Genomic DNA, 17,108 nt, shown 5'->3' on the forward strand with positions numbered 1-17,108 from the left:
TAAAGGGCATTCGGTAATATTAGCATGGTTCTAAACTTGTAAGTTGTGGTACCTAAAAAGCAAATCACGTGCATGCCATAGAACCATTAAAGGTTTCATACATAAGAGCAGTAAAGCAAAGTTTTCTCATTATATACGAAATGCATCCTTGCATATATGTTAAATTTTGTATGATTTAATAATCATTAAGATTTGAAATTTACATTTTCATGTGTATGAAACTTATAAACGTTTATGCATGCATGTGAAAAACATTGATATAAATTTCTCCATAACAATGTGAAATTTTATTCCTTCCCAAATTTGAAGTTTTCTTTAAGAAAAACTAAGCTACCCTTTTGTTGGATTATAAAGTGAGTCAGAGAACCAACAATGAATTGGTCCAGTTCAAGTGGTAAGGATTTTGATTCCCCTTAAGCATGTTGTCAGGATTCGATTCCTGACTCATGCATATGAAAAAATTCGATTGTGACAGGAGAACTCACCTTATGTATCCCATAGATTTTCCAACGGAGATTAGTCTTCGTTAACGATGGTGAAACTTCGTACCAATATCAAGCATGATAATTAAAAAAAAAAAGTGAGTCCGGAGAATTACCAATGTTGATTTAAAAACAACCATACAAGTGAAATAATTTAACTTTGTTCTATTTATCTATTTCTATTTATTGTCTATTTTTTTTGAGAGATAAAGATAAGTGGATGATTAGTTTCACTCATTAATGAGCTTCAATAATTAAAATTGATCCGACTAATATTCGATTTGTGTCAATTTCTCTTCATAAATGTACTATAAATGATGAATGATAGCTAACTAAAATTTGTCTAGCTACACATCTTTACAAAAAACCTTGAAATGAAAGTTGAACAATATATGTTGGAGCAAGACTTTTTTTTTTTTTACTAAAAAGATAACGATATTCATTCATTCCAATAATTGATATAGTACATCAGATCCAAATACACATTCAACATCGCTAAAAATAAAAAGGATGAATCTGCGAACAAACCACTACTAGAAAATTCGCTTTTAGAGACCGATTTAGCGACCGAAATAATTCGGTCGCTATAGAGACCGAATTAGAGACCGAATTTCGAGCGTCAAAGTTAAAAAACAAATCGGTCGCTAAATCGGTCGCTATGAAATTTAGAGACCGAAATAGAGACTGATAGCTAGCGACCAAATTTTTCGGTCGCTTTTAGAGACCGAATTAGAGACCAAAAGTTTGACGCCAAAGTCAAAAAATATTCGGTCGCTAAATCGGTCGCTAAGGGGTTTTTTTTTTTTTTTTACAAATCACTAAAAAAATATTTAATCAGATTATTTTGAAATTTTTTTTAAAACAATTTCCCATCTGGGAAAACTCATTCCCTTAACTTTCCCTCAGTCACGAAGCTGAAAACGCTTATCGACTGTGGCGATTGTTCTTTCCCCCTCATTCTCGAACCCTAATGCCTTTCGTTTAAGTCCTTTCGTTCCCTCTCCCCTTCTCGAACCCTAATCACTCATTGAATGTCTTTCATTCACGAAGTGAAATCTCTGAATCGCAGTCATGAAGCTTCAATCGCTCTCACAAAGCTTCAATATCTCATTCACTGATTCTATTTATCAGTTCGAAGCTGTCGACATGTTCTAATTCTATTTCTCAATCGCAATCTCTTAGTTTCGATAAGTTTTCTAATTTACAATTACCCTTCAATCTACACTTGTTTTCATGTATTGGGTTTTTGTGATTAGTGTTTTCAAGGCGAAATTTGTGTTTTTTAGGTTATTGTGTGATGTGTTTTTAATTTGGGGTTTCCTTGGATTTGGTAAATTGTTTAAGGTTATCTGTTATAACATTTTAGATTACTTGTTAATTGTTATTATAGGGTTTTACTCATAGATTCAATTACAACTACAATCCTTTGATTCTCAGCTCTTAATTTGTTAGTAGTTCATATTTGATTAGATGTTGGCAATTTAGATTCGTCCATGGTTACCATAAGAGTGGTGATTTACTATATTTATTTTCACTTGTCGTTTCAGTTCTTCATGCAGGAATCATGATTACCGTTTCAGTCGCCGTTCGAAGCCTTCAATCCCCGTTCCACTCGCTGTTTCAGTAGTGAAGCTCTCACTCACTGTGATTTCAGTTTGCATCAACGGCATAATGCAAGCTTCAAGTGATTTTTGTCGCCACGTTGAGGTAATGATTCTGCTTAATGTCAATTCAAGTTTGAAATAAGATAAACTTCAAGATGAGTTCTCAAATATCAGAGTTCTGATGCCACTTTAGAGTAAATTTTAAGTTTAAGAAAAATGTTTAAATCAAAATGACATGATTGGTATGTTAACAAGACTTCACACTACTTGTATAGCTAATATTCGTGTTAAGTTTATGAAACTCTTACGTAAAAAATTACCAAAGTCATGATTAAGAGGCTAATATATAGTGAGAACAGTTTTTATTATGAGGTGAAATAAAAGAAAAATATGACAATTGGAATAAAGTTTTTTATATTCTTGCTGTCAAATTCTCAACTTAACCAATGATAAGCAAATTTTCTTCTCTAATTTAATACTACAATATTTCTAATGGAGGCTATTTAGTGTTGGTAATATTATTCATATTTCATACTTCACTGCTTGATTTGAGAAGTTGATGTTTGGATATAAAAAATTATGTACAAGTTTTGTTACTTTCAAACAAGAATCCTTTTGAGTTGGAATTAGTTTTGAACTTGTTGAAATTGCAATTTCAAATCCCCATTCTTATATTCTTTTGTTGACTATGATACAACATGTACTATTAAAATGTGCTTATTATAGAAATACATTTGTTGCATTTGCTGCATTTGAATAGTGTAAGAAAAGATGAAAAGAAAGCATGACAGATAACAGCTTTAAAAAAAAAGGAACAATGTGACTATGGCTAAATAGCGCTTTTTTTGTAGTGTTACTTGATGATTTTTTTTCCAGCTTCATTGTGGTTATCTATTTGGCCTTCCAGTTGGAATTGTTGTTGATTCTGTTGGTGCAACCGTTGGGGCTGCAGCTGCATTTCTTCTTGGTGGAACAGTAAGTTTTGCATTTTTTTATATATAGTTTTGAAATTAAAAAAAAAAAAGTGAAAACTACTCTACTGGTTTCTGTTTAATATTCATTAATTTAGGCTTTTCTTGACTAGTACTAGATGCTCTTTCTTCATGTACATGATTCTTGGTTCTTGAAATTTCTCGTGCCTTCTAGTTGGGCTGCATATTGGTCCATGTGTATATAGTTATTTGTTTCTTGAGGTTATTTATTGATATATTTGTCTCTTTGTACAGATTGGGGGAAATCATTTGTTGTTTCTAGGTGGAAGGATTACCCACAGTTTATTTTAGATTGGGAAATCATTTGTTGTCTCTATTGAAATTTGAATGCTCATAGCTTATTTTAGATTATAGGTTGGATGCACAAATTAGGGCTTAGTGGTTCAAGGTTGAACTTAGTGTTTATGCATTATTAAGTCAAAAATTAAAATATTCCATGACTACATATATATATTTTTGTCATATTACTCTTTTTTGGCATTTTAAATCAAACTGATTTATTTTATCTGCAACTGCAATTTGAGGTTAAAGTGCATGATCATGTAAGAGAGGAGTTTGATCAACACATTGTAAAGCGCATAAAAAAACCTGGCGTTTATGAGGTTACTTTTAATACTACACTTTTTAATGCAATTTCTGTTAATTGATAATTGGCGTCAGCGGCACTGATTACACATATATTATGTGTTCCATCCAGGTCAGAAAAAGAAACTTTTTGTAAATGGATATAAAGATTTGATGCCCGACCTTACCTGGAAACTTATGTAGAGGTAAAACTCATCAACATGTATAGCTTTGATGAATTATTAATCTGTATATTTCTTACTGACTTGTGATTAGGCAGAGAAATGAGTCATTGATCCCTTTATATGTGTTCATAATGATCATCTTTTTTCTTGTGTAGGTGATTTGTGATATCAGTGTGAAATTTTAGAACAGGCCAGATGTATATTTAAAGCTGAAAAAAAAGTCCCCTTTGGTCAGAAAAGACTATTCAAGTTATTGTTGTAACAGATGGTGAGGGTATATTAGGACTAAGAGATCTTGGTTCTTATTCACTTTTATGCTTATGTAGAGGACCATATTTATAATTATAAGCTAAGTGTTATTCAATGTTTATGCTAAGAATTGGGGACTTACTAGAGTTCAGTTACAAACAAATGTAATATTGTTCTACTGATGTAAAGGGTTGATTTTTTTTTTTGCAAGTCTTGTATGCAAGAATTGAAAGGGATTTATTCCCCCTTTGTAAGTGTCTGATGATGGTGAAGATCAATTCACTGTTTTTCTATAATCATAAATATAAATATATTATGTTCATATTGTTGTGTGCATGTTTAATTGTTTGATGTTTATGAAATAGCTTCAAGAGATATTAAATTCACTGAAAAACTTATATATATTATAACTATATTAATTACATATGAATAAAAAGTAGACAGACAATAAGCTGCGCTGCTAAACCTTTTTAGATTCAAAAATTGCTTTCATGTGATTTTAAATTAATAATAATAATTAAAAAAATCGTTAGAGACTGAAATAGAGACTGATTTTTCCACCAAGTGTCGCAAAATCCGTCGCAATAAATAGAATAACTAATTTCAAATCGGTCACTAAATCGGTCGCCAAAATCAGTCACAAATCAGTCGCTATAGCGTCGTACAACGTGTCGCAACAAGCGACACAAATTCAGTCTCTAAGCCAGTCTCTAAAATCGGTCACTAATTCGGTCTCTAAAATTGGTCACTAATTCGGTCGCTACCAAATCGGTCGCTGCATTGGTCACAAGGGAGTAGCGACCAGGGTCCTTGAGACTGATTTTAGATGGTCGCAAAATCGGTCGCTAATGGATTTAGAGACCGATTTTGATGAAAATCGGTCTCTAAATCGGTTGCTAAAGCCGAGTTTTCTAGTAGTGAACTCACAGCATCCGTGTTAATAGCATACAACAGCAAAATGCCTACAAATAATAATATGATAAAACTAAAGTCACCGAAATATCCATGCTTCCGGATCTGCAACGTTGATGCCCAAATCATTGATTGAATCTGCAATTGATTGAAGATGATCTTTCAAATATGAACTAAACGAACACCGTAACAAGACGGAGAATTCAACAACGTCGTACCAAGACGACGATCAACACAAACGCCGCACTCAGACGACGATATCACACAAATAAAAAATAAAAACAACTAAAAAACTTAATCTATGTGAAAAATCACTTATTTAGATTGAAAACAACAAGAAAAAAGGTGAAGAGGGGTGATTTTAGGCCAAATATGACCTAAAATCACCCCTAACTAGTAGAGGAAGAAGAAACTCAGAGAAAAAGAAAATAGGGCCGGCTAGAGAAAGAGGTGTTTGGATTTGTTTTTTGGAGCAAGACTTGTATAGGCTCACACCTAAATAAAATATAGAAAATGTTACTTCATCCGGACACAATTATAAGCAAAAAAACACTTTTTACATTCATTGAAAAAATAATGTATTTAGTCTATATTATTGACCAAATACATTGCTTTTTCAATGAACCTAAAAAGTGATTTTTTGTTTATAATTGTGTCCGAAGAAAGTATTTAATTTTTTTTATGCAACAAAGAGAAGAATCTTATGCGGTAACATTTAATACTTACAAATTAGTATAATGACTCTCTCTTTCATGTATGGTTACCCAATTTTTTATTGGTCAAATCCCCTAATTTTGTGGATTCTTCTTATGTAAATATTTCTTACTAAATAGCAATACTCATTTTGTCAAAAAATAAAAATAGCAACACTCATAAAATATATTTGGGCACACACACATCCAAAAATTTAAAAGAAAAATAATATAGTCATATCAATCAACATCATTTTATTTCTTTGACTCTTTAATTTTTTTTCTTATTTGTGTGAGTGTGCTTAACACCATTTTATAATAACTGCACTTACTATATGAAGAACATTTAGAATTCAAGAAGTTTAAGAACTTTAAATTTTTTTCATCCACAAATCATAACGCAACCAATAGAAATATCAAAATTGTTAAGTTGAAAGATCTTCCTACCAAAAAAACATGGTTTTGTGAAGTCTGGTACAACAGATATATGAAAGATGGTTTTCTTGAAGGCGTCTGAAAGATGCGGTCTTGTTTGAGTTTGGTATTTGTACTATCAATTTCATCTTGTGGTTTCTCCTTTCATCTTGGTATTTTGTACTATCACTATGACATAGTTATGGCCAGACAATTTTAAAAGAGCGTGATTTAGAATTTAATCACCTTTTGACCAACGATAAGATTCATCATGTTTATCCGTAGAGTATGTCGTAGTCTGGTTTTCGTGAAGTCTGGTTAATTTGAGCATCTTGTGTCTGTTTTTTTGGTGCTTGATGATTGCCGCTCTATGATGGGTCCTTTAACCTTAAACATATTTTTTTTTATTTAGTTATTTTGATTCTCAAACCCTCAAATTTATCTTTTCTTTGTTAGTTTGGTCCTCAAATATGTTTTGTATTAGTCAATTTGTCCAAAACATTACTAATAATAGACAAATTTAAAAATATTTTTATAATTTCAATACACTTTATTGACAACATCTCATATATTTAAAGAATAAATCATTGTTTTGCTCTCCCCATATATATATATATATATATATATATATATATATATATATATATATATATATATATATATATATGGGGTTTTCTAACTTAGACCCTAGTTAGGTCTAAGTTAGCAAGGTGCACCTTTTGAGTTGGACAAAAATACCCATTTTTTTTTTTTTGAAACAATAGAGCAACTGGGGCATGTATGTAATTTGCATCATAAAAATACCCTTTTTTTTTTTTTTGAAACAATAGAACAACTATTACATTTTTTAAATTTCTTCCAAATTTCGACCTCATTTTACGTGCGAATCGAACGCCGATTTCAAAAACTAATACCGGAAACCTTTGTAAAATTGAAAAACGATCAAAATCCATATAAGGAACGTCGAGTTTCGTTGAATATTGAGGGAGATCGAACCGGGTCAAAAACCGGGTCGCACGACCCGTTTCTGCATAAAACGGGTGGGAGGAACGATGAACAGTGCGCGTCGCCCACGCCCACTCTCACCGGCGGCGCGTGGGGGCGCGTGCGGCCTCAGGGAGGCTCTATTTTTTTTTATTTTTTCATAATAAAATAGTAGATAATATTCTGGAAATTTTGGTATATTGTATGAAATTTTTGGAGACCCGAAACTATTTTTAGTTAATTAAATGAGTAAAAATGTAATTAAAAATATTATAATTCCATAAAAAATTTCCAAAATTTTATGTAAAGTACTATGAATTATTTAGAACCCTCTTGTGTACCTCACTCTCCCTAGTTCAAGTCATGAAATTATTTTCACAAATTCCGCTGATTATTTAAAACCATTTAACAAATAATAATAATAATTTCATAGATTTGTACTCTGAAATCAATTGTTTTTTTATTTGTTTCTAATAAAATATTAGATAATATTCTGGAACTTTTGGTATATTTTATGAAATTTTTTGAGACCTGAAACTATTTTTCGTTAATTAAATGAGATAAAACGGTAATTAAAAACTATTGTTTGCTTCTGAAACCATTTAGCTGGAAGAATGGTTTCAGAGAGTTATACTGTGAAACCATTCTAACAGTAAAATGGTTTCAGAAGCAAACAATTAAAAATCAACTCCCCTGAAACCATTCTATCAGTGAAATGGTTTCAAAGTACAACGCTCTGAAACCATTGTACCAGCTAAATGGTTTCAGAATGGTTTCAGAAGCAAACAATTAAGAAATTACTCACTGAAACCATTCTACCAGTAAAATGGTTTCAGAGAGTTATACTGTGAAACCATTCTACCAGCTAAATGGTTTCACAGTATTATATAAAGATAATTAAAGGTAGTGAAAAATTGAGTTTTTTTTTTTGTGTCCAAATCAAACGAACCAAGTCTCTATTTGTAGAAAAAAAAAATTATGAATTTTGGTATAAAAATAAAAAAATAAAAAATTAATTTACAACGAAATAATTGAGTTTAAAGTATTAAATGAAAAAAAAAACACGCCAACCACCCAGCAGTTGACACGTGTCCTGCTTTTTTAAAATGAAATTTTCTCTCTCCAGGGGAAGATCTAGTGTGGTGCACGCGCTGGCTTATCATGGAGATGGATGATCTGGACTGTCTGATTGATCCGACAGCCATGATGAGATCATCTCTTGGCCGTCTGATGGAAATCAACGGTCTGTAACGGTGGTCCTGCGGTAGGCGCGCGACACTGGATCAGCGCCAATATGTTTTTTTTTTTTTTTTTTAAAAAAGAAAGGGTATTTTTGTCCAACTCAAAAGGTGCACCTTGCTAATTTAGACCCAACTGGGTCTAAATTAGCAGCCCCCTATATATATATATATATATATATATATATATATATATATATATATATATATATTATTTGTTTATGCGTGTATTTTTATCATATTCCCTCTGTGACACTAAATAAGTAAAAAACTATTTTTTAGGTTCATTGTTCTATTAATGTATTTAGTCTATATTATAAACCAAATATATTAATAAAACAATGAACCTAAAATGATATTTTTTACTTATATAGTGTTACATATGGAGTATTATAATATTATTTTATATATTTATAATATTAAACTAAAGTGTTGTAAATAGATAGTTGAGTTGAAACTTCATAATATATAAAATTATATACATATATGAGGGGGAGTGGGCCTTGGCCACTGCTGCCCCCTTTTATCCGTCCAATTCTTTTGTTAAGTTTGGTCTTTCACGTGACAAGTATAGGGTGATTTTGCTCATGATTTTGTGTCCTTGTCTTGCTGGTGGACTTGAGTGTTGTCCATTTTTCTAGGAGTTTTTAGTTTGTTTTTATTTTTAATTTTATTGCTACACAAAAAAAAAAGGCTTAAATGTACTTTTGATCCCCCTATTTTCAAAAAAATGAAGTTTTGGTCCCCCTATTTTAAAAACCAATTTTTTAGTCCCCCTATTTTCATTTTTTTTGAGTTTTGATCCCCCATCCTATTTTGGGGTTAATTTTGTTGATGTGGCCTTGTAACTAATGATGTGGCAACATTCATGTGGACAAATTTAATATCCATGTCATTATTATATATTTTTAAATTCAATAAAACTTTATTTATAAAATATTTTAATTGTTAGAATTATATATTCAACTGAAACAATAATTGTTAAATCTTATAAAATATGAAATTTGAAACCCTAATTATCAAACCTTCAACTACTAGAATTTTATTCACCGTCGGAGAGAATCCTTCCTTATGGATTTCACTAATCCTATGGTTTCCGTTCAAACTCAACAATTTTTGGATTTTTAAAAACGAAAAGAAATTATAGATGATTTTGTGTTTCAATAGAAATTACTCATACTCTTTAAACTATCTATGACTTTGGATGAGTTTGAATGAAAACCCAAAAATTATTTTAAGTTTGAAGTTTAATTCTAGATTGGTTTTATATAAAGTTGGATGATGATGAAAGTTGAAGGTTCTTGAAACACAAAACTTGCTTTCAATATGCAATTGTTTGATATGAATAAAAGAGGATCATGTTCATGTTGTGATTGTTTGTTTTTTCTTAGGTTTAATAAATTAGAGGTTGTGAATTTTTGGATTTTTTATTTTAATGAACTTTCTTAGGTTTAATTAAATTATTTTATAAAATAAGTTTTATTGAATTAAAAACAAATAATGACATGGATATTAAATTTGTCCACGTGGACGCTGATATGCATTAGTGACAATGCCACATCAACAAAATTAGCCTTAAAATGGAATGGGGGATCAAAACTCAAAAAAAATTAAAATTGGGGGACTAAAAAGTTGGTTTTTAAAATAGGGGGACCAAAACTTCATTTTTTTGAAAATAGGGGGATCAAAAGTGCATTTAAGCCAAAAAAAAAATATCGAAGCTTAAATATATTGTGCTAGTTAAACACACAATTTTAGAGACGTTATGTGATACCTAATAATTCTATATCTCTCTATCTTTCACTTATTTTGTCATCTAACAAGTAATTTATTGAAATTTGCAGGATTTTTTTATATCTGCTAGACTTCTATAACATTAGTATTGATTGTCTTTTCTCAGGTCGTGTTTGGTGCTTGTAGTTGTTTAGGCACTGCTCCCTTGTTTTGATGCCTTTATCGTTGTATGGAATGTAGGCAGTCTGCGAGCTGAAACTTATTTGCCTAGATTCTCATAAATACTATCATTGCGCCATCAACTTTTGTCTTACAGAGCTGTTTTTTGGATTTTGATGGGCTGATCACTTTTGATTTTGAGATCGGGAGTTAGTGTCTAGTGGTAACTTTATGGATTGGGTTGATGTCTTCTCTAGTGATTTGGAATCTGAGAGATGTCTTTCTAACAATGAGATTAGAAGTGGACAGATATTAGATGGTGTTTTTTTGGTATTTATCTTTGGTGTTCCGCTTATTTACGGCGCTTTTGTTATGTAGTTCCTCTTTTATACCGATCGTTGTGCGTCTTATGCAGAGATCTATTATTAATAATAATATATTTGTCGTTAAAGAAAAAGACAAAATTTTAAAAAATTATATGTAAATTTTTTATTTTATTTTTTTGATTTCACTACCGTATCCGATCCACTGGACTGTCTAATCTAATTTGGGATCAATTCTGACAACAAGTATGGTTTCAGCCCCTCTCGATTGCAAGATTATATGTAATATTTTTTATTTTTTTTATAAATGAGAGGGCAAAAAAGCCCAGATTATATGTAAATTTAGATTCACTATTAAGATATGTTTTTAAAAATTAATTAAGATGTAATTTATATTTGGTTTAAAATATTTTTAAAATTATTTCTTATTTCAAAGACATCTTAATTAAGATATATATATTTTTCTGCCTAAGTACTACCGCCGTTCTATTTTATAAGACCCACTTTGACTAAATGCATTATTTATATTGTTTTGACCGTATTTTTTTAAGAGTATATAAATGTAAATATTATCATATAAATTTTTTTTTGATTTGTTTCGATAAATATTTTTAAAATATCAAATTTTTATAATATTTACTAATAAACAATTAAATATATTCGTAATCAAAATTATAAATATTACATGCGAGTAGTAATAAATGAATTCTTATATTTTGAGAGAGGTAGTAATATATTTTGTCTAGTATAGGATCCCGTGCATCTTATAATACTGTTTACAACGTCCTCCACTCTTTTGTGACACTGAAAACAAACACTGTTAAACACATCCTCAAAAAGTAAAGCCAAAGAGTGTAGATTTTCATTTAACAAACAATTTTATTCCACTTTATAAACAACTTCAACAACATCCCTATAACTCTCTTTTTCACCTATTCTTTCTTTTTCATCACTTCTCAAACATGTCACCAAATCATCATAAAGAACAAGAAGAAGCCTTGACAAAATTTGAGATTGTGAAGAACACCACTGATCAAACCTTAGAAGAAAGTTCCAATTCTCATCACAATTCAAAAGAAGAAGAAGAAGAAAAAGAGCATATTCAAATAGAAGAATGCTCAAAAACTCCATCATCATCATCGTCGTCGTCGTCGTCATCATCAGAAAAGCTCAAAAATAAAGATGAAGAAGAAGAAGAAGATGGTTTCAGAACACCAACGTCTTTGGACCACAAAATTTCAGTACTCACATGTCCACCAACACCAAAGAAAATCAAACAATCACTGAAAAGGAAAGCAGATTCTTACAATAATCAGTACTTCAGTTGCAGACAATTGCCACTTGATCTGTCAAAAGAAGTTGAATTATTGTTCCCAACAACTCATCATATTCCACTTTCTGATCATTCACATACAGCCAAGAAAATTCGAAGAGGTGATCAGGAACAGAAATAATGCAACTTTGATGTATAGCATCAGAATGATTTGTTTTTTGAATCAGAATTTCTGTGTAACTGTACGTATACATCTTAAAGTGTTCAAATTTTTGGTTAGTACTATACATTTTTCTTTTCTTTTATGGTTTTTTATTTTCATTACCAAGATTTTAAATGTGGATTGTGTTGAGAATAATATATATGTCTAAATATTTTTAGAAGGTTTTATATTTATTTTGATTTTTTTTTACTCTCGGGACATTGTGTGTTTTTGAAACATATTTGTTTTAAATATATATATGAATCAAATAGTACACATATGATCATGATATAATTTATATTTTTGGTTAAAATATTTTTAAGATTTGTTAGAATTTGTTCTTTATTTTAAGGATATAATTTAAAAATATGTTGTGTGTATATATATATATATATATATATATATATATATATATATATAGAGAGAGAGAGAGAGAGAGAGAGAGAGAGAGAGATGAACAAAATAAAAGTTTTGTGTGTATATTTCCACAAATAATATACACTAAATATTTTATAATGACGTATATATTAATTAATACTCCTCCGTCCCTTTTTATATAACACCTAGTTTTGACAAAAAAATTATCTCTTTTTATAAGACTCTTTTGCAATTATCAATGACATTAATTAATTTTTTTTCCAAAATTATCCTTATTTACTTTACATAGTTTTTATGAAAAACATTAAATTATTTTTGTTTGTCAAATCAGTAATACTAAAACATGAAAAATCAATATAATTTGTCAACCAATTTAATACTAAAACCAACTTTGTTAATACTCTTGTTTTGTCAAATCAGGTCTTATAAAAAGGGACTTAAGGAGTATCATAATAGTTTAAAATCACACAATTTTGGTCCATTTATATTTTTAAAATGAAAATATTATTTTAACATATTTTCAATGATGTAGCATACAACCGATGATATTAAACGATCAAAAAAGTCATAAATTACAATAAAACTCATTAAAAATTTTGGTTTTCCAATTTCAAAAATTATATATTTTTTGCAATTTAATTAATGAAATGTAAATAATTATTTCACCTGAATGAATCTATATCATCAAATCGTACGACATGTCATTTAAAATATATTAAATCAATTTTTTTTAGTATAAAAATTTGGTGGAGGGACCAGAACCAATTTCGTGAAGAGTGAAAATAAGGGGACCAAAATATAATTAATACCAGAATCATCAAATGTTAATATATCTAATATCTGAAAAAAAAAAAAAAACATTTATTCCTTTTCATTATAATTTTAAATGCAGTTTGTTGTGATGTATTGTGCATATATCTCAAAATTCTTAATATTTCAACTGCTATTGCAGTTGAAAAAAAAATTAAACCATACCTCTCATACTTGCCAAACTTCTATGCGAAAAAATAAATAAAAATAAAGTGGCTTATAAAAGTTAACTACAGGTTTTAAATTAATTGTCAGCTTTATCTATCCATAAATTTTTATAATCTTAAAGAATATGTTATCATATATATTAATTCTTTTTTTTTTTACTGATGATTTAAAGTATTATTTTTTTGACGGATGATTTAAAATATTCTTAAGAATTATATTAAGAGCAATTGTTTAATTAAAATGTAAAGACAAAAAGTTTTCAAAAGTTTCATATATGTATTATATAGTATAGTAGTGTATATATATTTTCTAACTTTACTGCTCCGACCAGTTACTTTGTACCAGTTACAACATGTTGGTACTACACACACAAACAATAAAGGTATAGAGAATTTATTCTTATTGATTTATTCTTAACGTAAACAAACAAAATCATAAGATTCATATTTGAAAGAGTTCAATTTAGTTTTCATTTTTATTCTATATGATTCTTTCTTCCTGTTTACGCTTGGAGATTTTATCTTTGGATTCCATTAATTAAGAAAGCATGAACCAGCTAACTCTTATATATATATATTATTTTCTGTAGCATCGTGATTCATGATGTATAATATATAGTCTATAGTGAACTTGATTTATGCAGAATATTACTGCATTTTTTCTGCTTTATTTGTACATCTTGTCTATGATCGAATATATATGTGTGTGTATTTTTGTTTTTGGGAAATGATGTGTTTTTTCCACATCGACCCTTGTCTAGGAATAATTTGTGTATCTATGAAATAGTTATTATATTCATTATCATAGTACATTTAGGATCCGTTTGGTATAAGTGACAAAAGAAAAAAAGATATGTAGCAATGTATCTGTGGTCACAATCACAAATAGGAAAAATGTAGAGCATTTTTTTTTTTTTGTTAAGATGTATGTATGTAGAGCATGTAAGACCTCGTTAAACCGACAAATATCAATATTATTAAGTTGTGCATTTATACTCGATCTCGAGATTTTATGATGTTTGAGTTTTTATGGTGATTGTCTTTTCATCGGCAATAAAATGAGAATAATTGTTTTATAATTATTGAAATAATTAAATTATGTCTATTTTCTTAAAAAAAAGTGAATAAATGATTTGGATCGCTTTTTCGTTGTGACGAGACACGAATTATTTAGACATGATAAAGACAATGAGGTGGTGGACTTAGCCAAACGTTCTAAAAAAGAATGTGTTATTTTTAAAGTTGATTTCGAAAAGGCCTATGATTCGGTAAGTTGGAACTTTCTTGATTACATGATGCTTAGAATGAGTTTTGGTCAAAAGTGGAGAAGTTGGATGAAGGCTTGTGTTTGCAACGGTCAATTGTCGGTGTTGGTTAATGGGAGTCCTGCGGAGCAAGTGAATATTAGTAGAGGTCTCAAGCAAGGAGACCCGCTCGCACCGTTCTTATTCCTATTAGAAGCGGAGGGGTTGAGTTCACTTTCACAAAGTGATGTGTCTTTGGGGTTGAGTGCACCGTTCTTGTAAATCATGCTTGATTTTGTTTTCTTCAATATTTTTTTAGGTTGAATGATTAATTCTATGTTGAAAGTTATTTGGGTTTGAATGAAGAGATGCAAATTGTTGGGTTTGAATTTTTAATGCTTTTTCTGGGATTTTTTTTTTCTTTCTTGAAGATAATGAAAGGTTTTTGAAATTTATGTGTTTTAAAATTAGTTCATATCCATGGACATTTACGTCTTTTGAAACTTTTTTTATTTTTTTTTATGATTCAGACAAAAAAAATGTCAAGTCAGTGTTCCTTACACGTGTAACAGTGGTCTGGTCAACAAATTCTGGTCACGTCAACACTTTTAGTAGAGACATTACAATATGCAATGGTGAAAATTCAATCTTTAGATTTCTCACTTGTTAACCTTGAGGGTCAAATTCTAGTCACTATAGGTTACTTGAAAAAATAAAATAAAATTGACCCACTCACCCTTAATTTAAATTCCAAAAATACAATTAAGTGGAATATATGCAAATAATCAGATTGAGGTATTTCTATCAAATTTTGTAAAGGTTGCTTTTTGAAAATAGTAGAGACAAATGTATCATTTTGGTTGCAGTTAAATTTAAATATATTTGGTGATTTTTTAGAGGCCCAATCAATTCTAGGGTATTCATGATAAAAAGGTGTTAAACTTTTACCTCATTTTGTTTATAGGATACTCATCCTACTAATTTTCTCGTGCGTCCAACGAATTTATTAAAATATTCATGTCTGCTACTTAAGTAGCGGATACACCCCGAAAGCGTCATATCAAATTTTTTTATAATGTCTGCTACTTTAGTAGCGGACGGTAATTACAAAAAAAAATTAAAAAAAAATCATTTTTATAGCATCCGCTACAATGGAAACGCGTAGGACGTGAGAAGTAAGTAGGACAGAAAAAAGAAAATCTCTTTATTCAATGCAAAACTTCAATTTTTATTTAACCCATTTGTGACTTGTATGGTAGATTGTTTTGTTATGGGCTTGGAGGAGTGTTTATTGTTTTGTAAATTGAGAATTTCTTTTTGCACCCTCATAATTTCTCGTATATCTTTCTAAATTTTTAAAATACCTCATTTGTTACTTAAGTTGCGAAGGACTAATTTTTTTACCAAACCTTAACGTTTGCACCAATCACGCCCCCATGAAAATATTATCGAAAAACACATTTTGCTACTTAAAGGGCAAACTCACCCCAGATTTGGATCCTTTCTAATTTTTTCTCTCATGTTTTATCTCTTTTTTTTTATAAGCTTTCTCTCATTTTCTTAATTCAATGATATATGGCTTAGATTACAAAGAGCAAAAAAGGACTTATGAAGATATATATATATATATATATATATATAGAGAGAGAGAGAGAGAGAGCGAGAGAGAGAGAGAGAGAGAGAGAGAGAGAGAGAGAGTACTGCAAAGAAAAACTTGGGGAGAATCCAACTCACACCTATGAAAATCTAATCTTTTTATCTCCCTCACCCCATGAAAATATTTTGAATGAAATTCCGTATGAGTGAGTGATAGAAAAATATTTTTGTAGAATTCTAGAATTCATTCAAAACATTTTCTTGTGGGGTGAAGTAAGGGTTTGCACTTTAATTTACGAACAGTGTTTTATTTAAAATATTTTCATAGGAGGTGAGGGAAGAGTGAGGGCGACAAAAAATTAGTTTTTATAAGGTTCGTTTTTGCACTTTAAGTAACTAATAATGTATTTCCAAATTTTGTCTTTTTACACACTCGCTACTAAACCCAAGGGGGTAAAATTGGAAAGGCGGGGACACGCGAGACGCCCAAGGGACGCAAAAAGTTTGTTATTCACGGTTCCCCGAGTGTGAGCACGAATAGTTTGCATTTCAGTGTTCCGTGGGAAGAGTGGTTGTCTATGACAGTATCGATGCGTTCAACGTGCTCGTCACGGTCTCCCGTTCCGTCGTATGATTCCAGCTTGGGTGGTATCTCTAGCGTCCTTGGGATGAAGGACTCTACTATTTGTCGAATGAAGGGAACAAAGTGGTGATATGGACGTCTCCATGAAGAGGATGCGAAGTCTTTCTTCTTGTGATGGCGGTTTCGGGTTGATTCTCCTCTGTTTTTGTGACTTAGTGGTGGCTATACTTCTATCGTTGTAAGGTGGTGATCAATCCCTTTTGCCAGCGTTTCCGCCATTACCTTGACGAGCTGGATTTCTTTGCCTTGATGGCAACAATTAA

At 30.4% G+C, this 17,108-nt stretch overlaps 2 protein-coding genes across 2 annotated transcripts; both read left to right on the forward strand.

Annotated features, from left to right (window-relative positions):
* The first annotated feature begins 1,553 nt into the window (after positions 1–1,553).
* Positions 1,554–4,398, forward strand: LOC123892325. Its single transcript, XM_045942116.1, has 6 exons — positions 1,554–1,630; positions 2,042–2,189; positions 2,963–3,061; positions 3,603–3,680; positions 3,776–3,848; positions 3,983–4,398. Exons 1-5 carry the CDS (start codon positions 1,554–1,556, stop codon positions 3,797–3,799), a joined length of 426 nt encoding a protein of 141 aa, XP_045798072.1. The 3' UTR covers positions 3,800–3,848; positions 3,983–4,398.
* Positions 4,399–11,445: 7,047 nt separating this feature from the next.
* On the forward strand, positions 11,446–12,150 carry LOC123888025. The gene has a single exon (XM_045936969.1). The coding sequence runs from the start codon at positions 11,495–11,497 to the stop codon at positions 11,984–11,986; it is 492 nt and encodes a 163-aa protein (XP_045792925.1). The 5' UTR covers positions 11,446–11,494; the 3' UTR covers positions 11,987–12,150.
* The last annotated feature ends 4,958 nt before the right edge of the window (positions 12,151–17,108 follow it).

Source organism: Trifolium pratense, linkage group LG6 (genome assembly GCF_020283565.1).
Source record: "Trifolium pratense cultivar HEN17-A07 linkage group LG6, ARS_RC_1.1, whole genome shotgun sequence".
In the NCBI taxonomy this organism is placed as follows: Eukaryota; Viridiplantae; Streptophyta; class Magnoliopsida; order Fabales; family Fabaceae; genus Trifolium; species Trifolium pratense.